General features: G+C 40.3%; 1 protein-coding gene across 1 annotated transcript in view; it reads right to left on the reverse strand.

Annotated features, from left to right (window-relative positions):
- Positions 1-408: 408 nt before the first annotated feature.
- The window catches only part of LOC124291959 (VPS9 domain-containing protein 1-like), a 43394-nt gene continuing 30656 nt past the window's right edge, over positions 409-13146 (reverse strand). The window contains 4 exon segments of the mRNA XM_046729043.1: positions 409-786; positions 11327-11431; positions 11893-11977; positions 12268-12470. Of these exon segments, the coding sequence (XP_046584999.1) occupies positions 699-786; positions 11327-11431; positions 11893-11977; positions 12268-12470 (481 nt within the window). The 3' untranslated portion in view covers positions 409-698.

A 13146-nucleotide genomic window follows, 5' to 3' on the forward strand; every position in this document is an offset into this window, starting at 1 on the left:
GACACAGTTAGGAAGCAAGTGACTGAACTTGCTTGACAACGGTGTTAGAACCTCCACCATAACATCAATCTCACTGTAACAAAGTAGTTGTTCATCTATATAACGTTATCCTTCTTTACTGCTCCCACATCTAAATGCCTCTCAAAGAAGTTTAGTACAGACAAACGTAAAAATTATGTATATTCAAAATCACTACTCACTTTCAATTTATGAGTCTAAGTACTTGAGAATGGAGAGGGGGCGGTGGGGTAGCCTAATGGTTAAAGCGTTGGTTTGTCACGCCGAAGACCCGGGTTCGAATCCCCACATGGGTACAATGTTTGAAGCCCATTTCTGGTGTCCCCGTCGTGATGTTGCTGGAATATTGCTAAAAGCGGCGTAAAACCAAATTCAGTCAGTCAGTCAGTCAGAATGGAGAGAACCCTGTAAAACAATGTATGTATGATGTCACTGGAAGTTTATACCTGCTGAACAAGCTGTCAGATCTTATGTATTCATAATTATGAGAAACATTGCTATGACCCCATCCTTCGAGGCTCTACAGCTATACATTATTGTTGTTGACAAAAATCTGTTCACTGAGAATTCAAAGCAAGTGTAGGTCGTGTGAATTTCGTCACACTCGTCAGCACAAGATGTCCAGGAGTATCACAGTGCAGCCAGTGAATCAGGTCAGTGGAATGTGTGTTGATGTCAGATCACACACAAGCTGCATCTGGAGATGTGATGTAGCTGACAGCAGTCTGGAGGGACGTCAGACAGTACCCCTCCTCCCCCATGATGTACCTAAACAAAACACAGGTGAATGAACAGGTGATCCAGTGGTTCAGTGTCAGCAAGTGTATATACAGGTAGTCTGGTGGTTGGTGGTTTAAGCAGAAGCTGATACAGGTAACCTAGTCTTGAAGGTGTGAACAAGTAGGTATATAGGTAATCTAGTCTTTGATGGTGAGAACAAGTACGTATACAGGTAACCTAGTCATTGAAGGTGTGAACAAGTAGGTATATAGGTAACCTAGTCATTGATGGTGAGAACAAGTACGTATACAGGTAACCTAGTCATTGAAGGTGTGAACAAGTACGTATATAGGTAACCTAGTCTTTGATGGTGTGAACAAGTACGTATACAGGTAACCTAGTCATTGAAGGTGTGAACAAGTACGTATATAGGTAATCTAGTCTTTGATGGTGTGAACAAGTACGTATACAGGTAACCTAGTCATTGAAGGTGTGAACAAGTAGGTATACAGGTAACCTAGTCATTGAAGGTGTGAACAAGTACGTATACAGGTAATCTAGTCTTTGATGGTGTGAACAAGTACGTATACAGGTAACCTAGTTATTGAAGGTGTGAACAAGTAGGTATACAGGTAACCTAGTCATTGAAGGTGTGAACAAGTATGTATATAGGTAATCTAGTCATTGAAGGTGTGAACAAGCATGTATACAGGTAACCTAGTCATTGAAGGTGTGAACAAGCAGTATAACCTAGTCATTGAAGGTGTGAACAAGTAGGTATATAGGTAACCTAGTCTTTGATGGGTGAACAAGTATGTATACAGGTAACCTAGTCATTGAAGGTGTGAACACAGCATATACAGGTAACCTAGTCATTGAAGGTGTGAACAAGTGCATTATATAGGTAACCTAGTCATTGAAGGTGTGAACAAGCAGGTATACAGGTAACCTAGTCATTGAAGGTGTGAACAAGTAGGTATACAGGTAACCTAGTCATTGAAGGTGTGAACAAGCACTGCGTATACAGGTAACCTAGTCTTTGATGGTGTGAACAAGCAGTGCGTATAGGTAACCTAGTTATTGAAGGTGTGAACAAGTACATTATATAGGTAATCTAGTCTTTGATGGTGTGAACAAGTAGGTATACAGGTAACCTAGTCATTGAAGGTGTGAACAAGTAGGTATACAGGTAACCTAGTCATTGAAGGTGTGAACAAGTACGTATATAGGTAACCTAGTCATTGATGGTGTGAACAAGTACGTATACAGGTAACCTAGTCATTGAAGGTGTGAACAAGTAGGTATATAGGTAACCTAGTCTTTGATGGTGTGAACAAGTACGTATACAGGTAACCTAGTCATTGAAGGTGTAACCTAGTCATTGAAGGTGTGAACAAGTATGTATATAGGTAATCTAGTCTTTGATGGTGTGAACAAGTATTATACAGGTAACCTAGTCATTGAAGGTGTGAACAAGTACGTATACAGGTAACCTAGTCATTGAAGGTGTGAACAAGTAGGTATATAGGTAATCTAGTCTTTGATGGTGTGAACAAGTACGTATACAGGTAACCTAGTCATTGAAGGTGTGAACAAGTAGGTATACAGGTAACCTAGTCATTGAAGGTGTGAACAAGTACGATATAGGTAATTCAGTCATTGAAGGTGTGAACAAGGCATAGGTAACCTAGTCATTGAAGGTGTGAACAAGTGGTATACAGGTAACCTAGTCATTGAAGGTGTGAACAAGTAGGTATACAGGTAACCTAGTCATTGAACAAGGTGTGTAACTAGTCTTTGATGGTGTGAACAAGTATACAGGTAACCTAGTCTTTGATGGTGTGAACAAGTACGTATACAGGTAACCTAGTTATTGAAGGTGTGAACAAGTACGTATATAGGTAATCTAGTCTTTGATGGTGTGAACAAGTAGGTATACAGGTAACCTAGTCATTGAAGGTGTGAACAAGTAGGTATACAGGTAACCTAGTCATTGAAGGTGTGAACAAGTACGTATATAGGTAACCTAGTCATTGATGGTGAGAACAAGTATGTATACAGGTAACCTAGTCATTGAAGGTGTGAACAAGTAGGTATATAGGTAACCCAGTCTTTGATGGTGTGAACAAGTACGTATACAGGTAACCTAGTCATTGAAGGTGTGAACAAGTACGTATATAGGTAATCTAGTCTTTGATGGTGTGAACAAGTCATTATACAGGTAACCTAGTCATTGAAGGTGTGAACAAGTACATATACAGGTAACCTAGTCATTGAAGGTGTGAACAAGTACGTATACAGGTAATCTAGTCTTTGATGGTGTGAACAAGTACGTATACAGGTAACCTAGTCATTGAAGGTGTGAACAAGTAGGTATACAGGTAACCTAGTCATTGAAGGTGTGAACAAGTACGTATATAGGTAATCTAGTCTTTGATGGTGTGAACAAGTACGCATACAGGTAACCTAGTCATTGAAGGTGTGAACAAGTAGGTATACAGGTAACCTAGTCATTGAAGGTGTGAACAAGTACGTATATAGGTAATCTAGTCTTTGATGGTGTGAACAAGTACGTATACAGGTAACCTAGTCATTGAAGGTGTGAACAAGTACGTATATAGGTAACCTAGTCATTGAAGGTGTGAACAAGTACGTATATAGGTAATCTAGTCTTTGATGGTGTGAACAAGTACGTATACAGGTAACCTAGTCATTGAAGGTGTGAACAAGTAGGTATACAGGTAACCTAGTCATTGAAGGTGTGAACAAGTACGTTATATAGGTAATCTAGTCTTTGATGGTGTGAACAAGCAATGCATATACAGGTAACCTAGTCATTGAAGGTGTGAACAAGTAGGTATACAGGTAACCTAGTCATTGAAGGTGTGAACAAGTGCATTATATAGGTAATCTAGTCTTTGATGGTGTGAACAAGTAATTATACAGGTAACCTAGTCATTGAAGGTGTGAACAAGAATGCATTATATAGGTAACCTAGTCATTGAAGGTGTGAACAGAATGCGTATATAGGTAACCTAGTCATTGAAGGTGTGAACAAGTACTTATATAGGTAATCTAGTCTTTGATGGTGTGAACAAATACGTATACAGGTAACCTAGTCTTTGATGGTGAGAATAAGTAGGTATATCGGTAACCTAGTCTTTGATGGTGTGAACAAGTAGGTATATAGGTAACCTAGTCATTGAAGGTGTGAACAAGTACGTATATAGGTAACCTAGTCTTTGAAGGTGTGAACAAGTAGGTATATAGGTAATCTAGTCTTTGATGGTGTGAACAATGTAATTTTTTGAGTAAAATTGATATTTTATACTTATCCTGACTCATGCTCTTTTGCTTGTCTCCTTCCTCTTGCGAACATAGTGGAACACTTGTATCTCCCTAATTGAAGTTCCCTTCAATGTAAAATCACTAATTAGTACACCACGAGTTACCTCCCTTCCACAAGCGCGGGAACGAGGGCGCCACCTCTACCCATGTGCCTCACTCTCTCCTCATATACTGAGCCCAACATTTGAATTTACAGGGAAATCCAAAGTGTTATTTGGGGAGGATGGGAGGGCTGACCTCATGAGTCAGGATAAGTATAAAATATCAATTTTACTCAAAAAATTACATATTTTTCCTTATCCTGACTCATGCTCTTTTGCTTGTAGAATCCTACGGATTGGAGGTGGGAATATATAATACTTTGGATTTTAATAATTAGTGATTTGAACTGTGATGATTGTAATAACCCTATGGGAACTTCATAAAGGCACTGAACTGATGAATTCCTGCTGCTAACTTATCAGCTGCCATATAAAGGTTATTACAATGTACTTATTATGATAAAGTATATATAACATTAATACAATGCTTAAGACTAATAGACTTAAGCTTGTTAATATGCTAGTATAAACTCCTTAGAGTTTGTTAGCTAAATTACTTTAAAATATAAACATAGTACTAAGCTTAAGATATGATTAAACTTAAGCTAATTATATAATAAAGCAAAACTCTTTTTAGAGTTTGTTAGTTAATGTACTTATATGATATAGACATAGTGCTGAGCTTAAGATATGAATAAGCTTTAGCTACATATATAATAGCAAAACTCTGTAGAGTTTGTTAGCTAATATATTTTTACAATATGAGTATAGTACTGTGCTTAAGATATAATTAACTTAAGCTACATATATAATAGCCAAAACTCTGTAGAGTTTATTAGCTTATAGATTAATAATGTAACCATAGTACTAAGCTTAAGATAAGATTAGACTTAAGCTAAATGTATATAGCAAAAAAACTCCTTAGAGTTTATTAACTAATATACTTTTATGTTATAACCATAGTACTGAGCTTAAGATATAATTAAACTTAAGCTATATATATAATAGCAAAACTCCGTAGAGTTTTGTTAGCTAATACATTTTATAATGTAACCATACTGCTTAAGATATGATGAAACTTAAGCTAATTGTATAATAGCAAAAAACCCTTTAGAGTTTGTTAGCTAAAATACTTATATGATATAAACCTAGTATTGAGTTTATGAAGGAAACCTTAAGCTACATATATAATAGCAAAAACTCCATTAGAGTTTGTTAGCTAATATACTTATATGATATAAACATAGTATTGAGCTTTGAAGGAAACCTTAAGCTACATATATAATAGCAAAACTTCGGTAGAGTTTGTTAGCTAATATACTTATATGATATAAACATAGTATTGAGCTTAAGATTTGAAGGAAAACTTAAGCTACATATATAATAGCAAAACTCCGTGAGAGTTTGTTAGCTTTTACAAGTTATAATGTAACCATAAAGCTTAAATTATGATGAAACTTAAGCCAAATATATAATAGCAAAAAACTCTTTTAGAGTTTTGATAGCTAATATACCTATATGATATAAACATAGTACTGCGCTTAAGATATGAATAAGCTTAAGTTACATATATAATAGCAAAAAACTCCGTAGAGTTTGTTAGCTAATACATGTTATAATGTAACCATATTGCTTAAGATATGATGAGACTTAAGCCAAATAGCAAAAACTCTTTAGAGTTTGTTAGCTAATATACTTATATGATATAAACATAGTACTGAGCTTAAGATATGAATAAGCTTAAGCTACCTATATAATAGCCCAAACTCTGTAGAGTTTGTTAGCTTATATATTTTTACAATCTGAGTATAGTACTATGCTTAAGATATAATTAAGTTAAGGTAAATATATAATAACCAACTCTGTAGAGTTGTTAATTTATATATTGTATGATGTAATAATCATAGTACTGTGATGATAAAAGAACTTAAGCAAATTATATATAGCATGTAGCTATTTAGTACTGTTATAAGATAAGTAGAAATCTGTAAGATTGACTTATCTTCTCGAGGGAACTGTCAACTGTTGTGGGAGGACCATGGGATCGAATTGGTGGATACCTGAGGCGTCCTCGGTGATGATATCTCTCAGATAATGGTTGGCAACCACCATATCGGATCTCCAGAAAATAAACCCTCCATTATTTCAAATAACATTGTGTAGATCAATTGTAGAAGTTAGCTCTCATATCATGAGTATTAAAAGCTCATGGAGGGTGGGATTGGGTCCATCCGTCTTGTATGCACGTAGTATGACAGTTCTGATCCAAAGCGGAGATATAGTACGTGAGATTTCATTCTGCGTGAAAGTTGATGATAGAGGAAATAATCTGTTGCATTATTCCCTTCTGTTTGGTTCGGTGGAGATAAATTTACAGTGCTCTTGCTGGCCATCGTGATAGAATCATCGTATCATGAAGTCCAAGTATGTCATCCAGGCGTGTTCATAAACCTCACTTGTGAGGTGTTGAGCACTATATTCAGATCCCCAAGTTGGAGGGTGAAACTTCCGTTTTAATTCACCAATCAGAAAGTTTAAGTAGGTTTACTAACCATCTAGTTGTGTTAGTAGTTTGATTATGAAATTCAGCTGTAGTCTGAGGCGCTGTGGATTTAGATCCACTTGTATCCGTCGTCTAGGTTATTAAGCTCTTGAAGTCCTTGGCGATGTAGGTGCACAACCAGGTGTGTCTGTCCTCGATTGAACTTTATGTAAAATTGCCTGACTGCCGTGCCTCGTCCCTAACTCTGACAGGGAGGTCTCTAACCTGAAGAAAGCAGCCCAATCATGAAGGTTCAGATTAACTGGACTGTAAGGAGGCTTGCTCGTTCACTGATATATAGTTGTCACTTGTAACGTAAGTCTTGAACTGTGAACTAAGATCGACCTCTCGTGGAAGTCGTTGTCCAACGCATGTCCAATCAGAACAAGGCATTTTGATTCTGTAGAATACCAGCTGTGATGTCACCGGTGTAGCAGGAAAAACCTTGTATAAAATCTTGCCGTCGTTGATATTAGCATAATCGCCGGTCTTCACCGTAGCTTCCGAAGTTACCCAGTGACCCGTGTTTCGAGGGTTAAAGGTAACGCAGCGAAAGCTCCTCGGCCGAAATACCTCGCTCTGTAATATTAATGCTGGGTAGGTTATTTTCCTGGCTGTCGTGAAAGTAACTTCAGTTTTGAATATAATTCCGACTTCCTTATATAAAGGTACAATAAACTTGCAAGTTGTCAGCTTGTAGACTGTATACATGAATGTATCGTCATAATTGTAGAATTAAAGCTGAACTTGTTGTACATATTTCTTCTCAGAAACTTTGACGATTATGAGTTATACTACGGCTGTAGTAAGGCTGCTGTTCAATTTCGATATTGAATTGTCTGCAGATCTGCGTAATGGTCACGCATGTAGATAATCGATCGTAGTCGGGATTGCATATTCTAGCAATCTATACGGAAAGGTTGATTTCTGTGAAGATCTATGAAACGTCGTTGACTAATTAATATAGCGGCGTTCTGTGTTGTAAATAGCCTGTGCAATTGTCTTGGTAGGCTTATAGGCGGCATATGGCATACAGTTGATAGACAACTTATGCGGTGTCTTGAAACGGACTGACGAAGTAGCTATATATGACGAAGTGGCTAATATATGGAGACCTTGGAGGAGATTTCCTTGGTGGGCGCCGGAGACTTGTGAAGCTCTCGAAGTATCCATTCTAGATTTTCTGTGTGAGGTAGACTTGGAGCCACTTAGCCTTCTCACGACCTCGCGAAGGTATCGAATCAGAACCCGATCAGTATATATATAATATATGGCTTGCTTCGCATAAGCGACCTCTGTGTTCAACAGGAGTGAGTGAGTGAGTGTTTTGTTTTACGCGCGCACTCAGCAATACATTGGGGTCGGTGAAGCGCTACTCCTCCGTGGCGACGCCCCTTGTAACTGGTGAGGCTAGCTCTAGCTCCTTGGCGGAGGTGGCCTGGGACTTCTTAGCGAAGTGTCTAGAATCGATCAATATATGGCGTTAGCTTCATACAGGGTGTGGTTCTTGCTGGTTCTGCATAAGTAGAGCGAGTAGATCATCCTATCATCTTCAGAAGTCGTGTCACGAAATCTGGTGATAAGAATCATTGATCGTTCTAGATCTATTAAGGCTTAAGAACATACGCCTCTGGCGTTTGAACTGTTATGGCTTTATGGTAGGCTGTGTCCACATACTGTGGCACCGCGGCAATCGAAGTCGATCGGAGGTAAGGTGATGGCGTCTGCCTCGTCTTCCTTTATCAGGTATGTCTGCGCCGAGTTGCCACTCTTGGAAGGTGAAGAGAGATCTAGGTTGTTTACCATCCAATATCGTATCTCAGCGTCTGAGAAAATGATGCCTCCATCATTTTCTATCCCAGCATCGCTGATGAGAGGTTGATGCTCTTCTGATGGTGGACTGTGTATTTCTATCTCTATGTCGGGTGGCGCGGGGAGACCTGACTGTAGACTTGTGTGCAGACTTGTGTGGTGACCTGTGAGACGATCGACGTGGTGATGTCTGCGAGGAGATCGTCGGCGGTGAATGGCGGAGATCGTGTTGGTGATCTGCGTCTATGGGTTGACCTTCTCGGAGACCTGTGAGGAGAATGTTGATATCTTTGAAGCTCTTGTGTAGTCAGGTGTCCTTCGCGAAGGCCTTAAGTGAAAGGCCTTCGAAGCTTCCTCTGCGTCCGGTCCTGGGGAACGGCGATTTGACCTTCGCGAAGGCTTCTGTGAGGTCTGATGGTCTGAGTTCGCATCTAAGGATGAAGCCAAGGAAGGTGATGATCTATCCCGCCTTCGCGAAGGCTATACATCTGGGTCCTTCGTCGAGGTGGTCTGCAACTTCCTTTGCGAAGGTGGCTTCGTCGTGGCTGCTACGCTGATGGGGGTGCCTCTGGGGTGTCGTCTGCGTTGGAACCTTCGCGAAGGCTCAGGCCTTGGGCTGGCTGCTTCTCCAGTCTGTAGTGGCCCTCCATCATGATCATGATTTGCCGCAACAGTTCATCTGGGATGGTCTGCGACCAATTAGTCGGTGCCCCTCTCTGCGATGTTAGCGGGGCCCTCTCAGGGAAGTCGATCTGGCGTCAGTGTAGAGACCTCAGGCTGCATGGCGATCTCTGCTGATGTCACTGTAGCTGTCTCCGGTCAGCTTCTTGTGGCGTCGCCGGGGATGATGATCGGCTGATCATCGTAGAGGCCCAGTTCAGCGGCTGGAACAATCTCGGTTGAAAGTCCTAGTAGACTTCGTTGATTTCCCTCAGAGGTCGCGTTGCCCTGGGGTGCGCAGTCTGGAGCGTTGAGTGTTGGTAGCGGCGGGACCCTCAGGAAAAATATCAGCGTTGGTACATCAGGCTGCATGTTGATCTGCGCTGACATCACTGTTGTCGACATCGGTCATTCTTTTGATGTACATCAGGTATGATGATCGGCTGATCATCATACAGGCCCAAATGCGGCGGGAACAATCTCGGCTGAGAAAGTTCAAGTAGACCCCGTTGATTCCCCTCAGAGGTCGCGTTGAGATGCAGTAGAAACCCTCTAGTCTTCGGCTGCGACGATGGGATGTCTGGGGAAGCAGGGCGCTTTCTTCAGGGCGGCGGACTTCGTCCGCGCCTCTCCACCACTCTAGCGGAACACCAGACGGGAGGGGGTCGACCAACAGCAGTAGACTGGCGAGGGATTCAGGTGTATCAGTCATGGCTAGACTCTGCATCGCGCTGACCTATCTGCTGCGGCGTCTCAAACATAAAGTAATATTTATTAAAGGCAGAATTGGATAAATTAGTACCGCAACTGCAATGTGAATAACATGAAACATGGCGCTTAGTACAGCTAGGGCATATTAAATGCGGATCAGCAGCAGAATAAAAACGTAATGTGCAACAGTACAGAATTTTTATCAACGTAATCCACTGAAACAACACGGCGTCCCGTGAATAAACAGTAGAAACACGACTAAATATCAAATATATAATTGTTGCAGATACTAGCTAAACCTCTATAGATGTCTATCTGGGGTAACTAACTAAATATAATCAAAGGATATAGTGTGTCGGAGACACAGCATGCTCTCACGATCCAGCTCACTGGGCTGAAGAAGGAGAGAGTGAGGCACATGGTAGAGGTGGCCCTCGTTCAGCTTATTGGAACGGAGGTAACTTCGTGGTGTACTAATTAGTGATTTTACATTGAAGGAACTTCAATTAGGGAGATACAAGTGTTCCACTATGTTCGCAAGAGGAAGGAGACAAGCAAAAGAGCATGAGTCAGGATAAGGAAAAATAATACGTATACCGGTAACCTAGTCATTGAAGGTGTGAACAAGTAAGTATATAGGTAATCTAGTCTTTGATGGTGTGAACAAGTACGTATACAGGTAACCTAGTCATTGAAGGTGTGAACAAGTACGTATACAGGTAACCTAGTCATTGATGGTGTGGTGTGAACAACAAGAGTAGATTATAAGCACGTATAAAGGTAATCTAGTCATTGAAGGTGTGAACAAGAATAGGTATACAGATAACCTAGTCATTGAAGGTGTGAACAAGTATGTATACAGGTAACCTAGTCATTGAAGGTGTGAACAAGAATGCAGGTAATCTAGTCTTTGATGGGTAATGCGGTAACCTAGTCTTGAAGGTGTGAACAAATATGTAAACAAGGTAACCTAGTCATTGAAACATTGAAGGTGTGAACAAGTAGGTATACAGGTAACCTAGTCATTGAAGGTGTGAACAAGTAGGTATACAGGTAACCTAGTCATTGAAGGTGTGAACAAACCCTAGTCATTGTATAGGTATAACCTACCTAGTCATTGAAGGTGTGAACAAGTAGGTATATAGGTAACCTAGTCTTTGATGGTGTGAACAAGTACGTATACAGGTAACCTAGTCTTTGATGTGTGAACAAGTACGTATACAGGTAACCTAGTCATTGAAGGTGTGAACAAGTACGTATACAGGTAACCTAGTCATTGAAGGTGTGAACAAGTAGGTATATAGGTAATCTAGTCTTTGATGGTGTTGATGAGTGTATATACAGATAATATAAAGGTTAATGGTTTTAGTAAGAGTAGATACAGGTAATCTTGTTGATTGAGTTCAGCAAGTAACTGTATTGGTGTGAGCAAGTTCTTATAAGTATGTTCAGATTGTCATTTTACAAAACTCACCCTTCATGAATGAACTCTGACATTGCTTGACATTCACTGACCAGCTGTGGCATCTGGGACCTCACCACAACGTAGCTCAGGATTGGGAGCAGGTCATCAGCACCACTTAACACAAAATAATATTTTCTGTACAACATATTATTTCATTTCATCAACAATAAATAAGAATCCAATGAAATTAACTTACAGAACAAAAATTATAAATTTTTTTTTGTGTTTTTATTTTGTGTCATTTTGTTTTGGCACTTTTGGGCATTTTTCACTCTATCCTGTGTAAAAATGTAACACAAGGATTTATCAGAACAGCTGTCCCTATACATCATTTAACAAAATTTCAAGGACACCATGTCCTTGTGATCCAACCTTTAGAAAACCCACATCACACAAAAACTGCAATATACAGTTGCCCTGGAAACTAGGTATGGATGAAAAATGACCTAAAGAGGAACCTGTATTATGATTTTTGCATGATCATTACAAATATTTTGCACTGAATTCCTCCAAATGATTGAATGAAATATCGCAAACATTCCAGGACTGATACACCCTGAAGTTTCTGAACTTACACACTCGGTGTCTTCCTGTTGGTGTCTGCTTCACTGGAGAGGTAGTACTGCTCCACACACGAACACACCTCCCGACACACACGCACTGGAACACAACATGGCCGACAAGTGAATCTTGGTTTAGCAGTCAGCAATAAGGCATGCTGAGGACCTGGGTCTAGATTTTCGAAGCTCTCTTAGCACTAAAAGAGTCGTAGGTGACATACATTAACATTAACTTATGACTACCTTAGCGCTAAGAACGCTTCGAAAATCTAGGCCCTGCTCTATCCCAGAATGAGAATATCAAGGCAGCATTTCAGTTAAGCTATATCAACTCTTGTCTCACAACTTCGAAGGCATGATTTACTGAGGGCCTAGAATGACTGGACCTACCCACACACTCCAGCTTGCTCAGCATGGTGTAGTACTCCTTCACTTTCTTCAGCTCCACCACTGCCTGATCATATGGAAGCCTGTTCTCGCCATCAGATGACACCAACCACAGCTTCTTTGACACACCAAAGTCTTTAGGTTCAGAGCCTTTCTGTGAAGTCATTCTGTAGGCCAGCTGGATTTCTTTAGGTTTGTTCGCTAACCTAATAAAATAGCTATCACAATTAGGATTTTCGCCATGATTTATGAGGTGAGGTGAGGTGAAATTGGGTTTAACGTTGTGCTTGAGAATATTTCGCTCATATCACAACGTGCATGTGTGTGTATGTGTATGTGCGGCTGCTTGTACTAGCCCGGACTGAAGCTGGTTTTATAGTGCTAGCCTACTGAGATACCATGCCGCAGTGAAGCATGAATACCCCACTCAGACACATTATACTGACTCCGAGCCGACCAGTCCTTGTTGTACCCATTAATGCCGAGCACCAGGCAGGGACCAGCAAGTACCATATTTAAACATCTTTTGGGTATGACACGGTCGGGGATCGAACCATGATTTATGAAACTAAACATAACATTTGTGCGTTACATCACAATGGGTGCAAGATATTCAACAAAAGAGATGGTTGGTTGGTTTGTTGTTTAATGCCGCACACAGCAATATTCCAGCTATATGGCAGCGGTCTGTAAATAATCGAGTCAGACAATCCAGTGATCAAGAGCATAAGCATCGATCTATGCAATGCGGACATGTGTCAACCATGTTAGTGAACCTAACCATCTGATCCCGATCAGTCACCTCTTACAAGGATGGGTTCCTACCCAATCCTTCACGTGTCAAGAAACTTCTATCCAAGCAACATTGTTTATGACAATGAG

The sequence above is a fragment of the Haliotis rubra genome, unplaced genomic scaffold (assembly GCF_003918875.1).
Source record: "Haliotis rubra isolate DU_JTF1 unplaced genomic scaffold, ASM391887v1 Scf503, whole genome shotgun sequence".
Lineage (NCBI taxonomy): Eukaryota > Metazoa > Mollusca > Gastropoda > Lepetellida > Haliotidae > Haliotis > Haliotis rubra.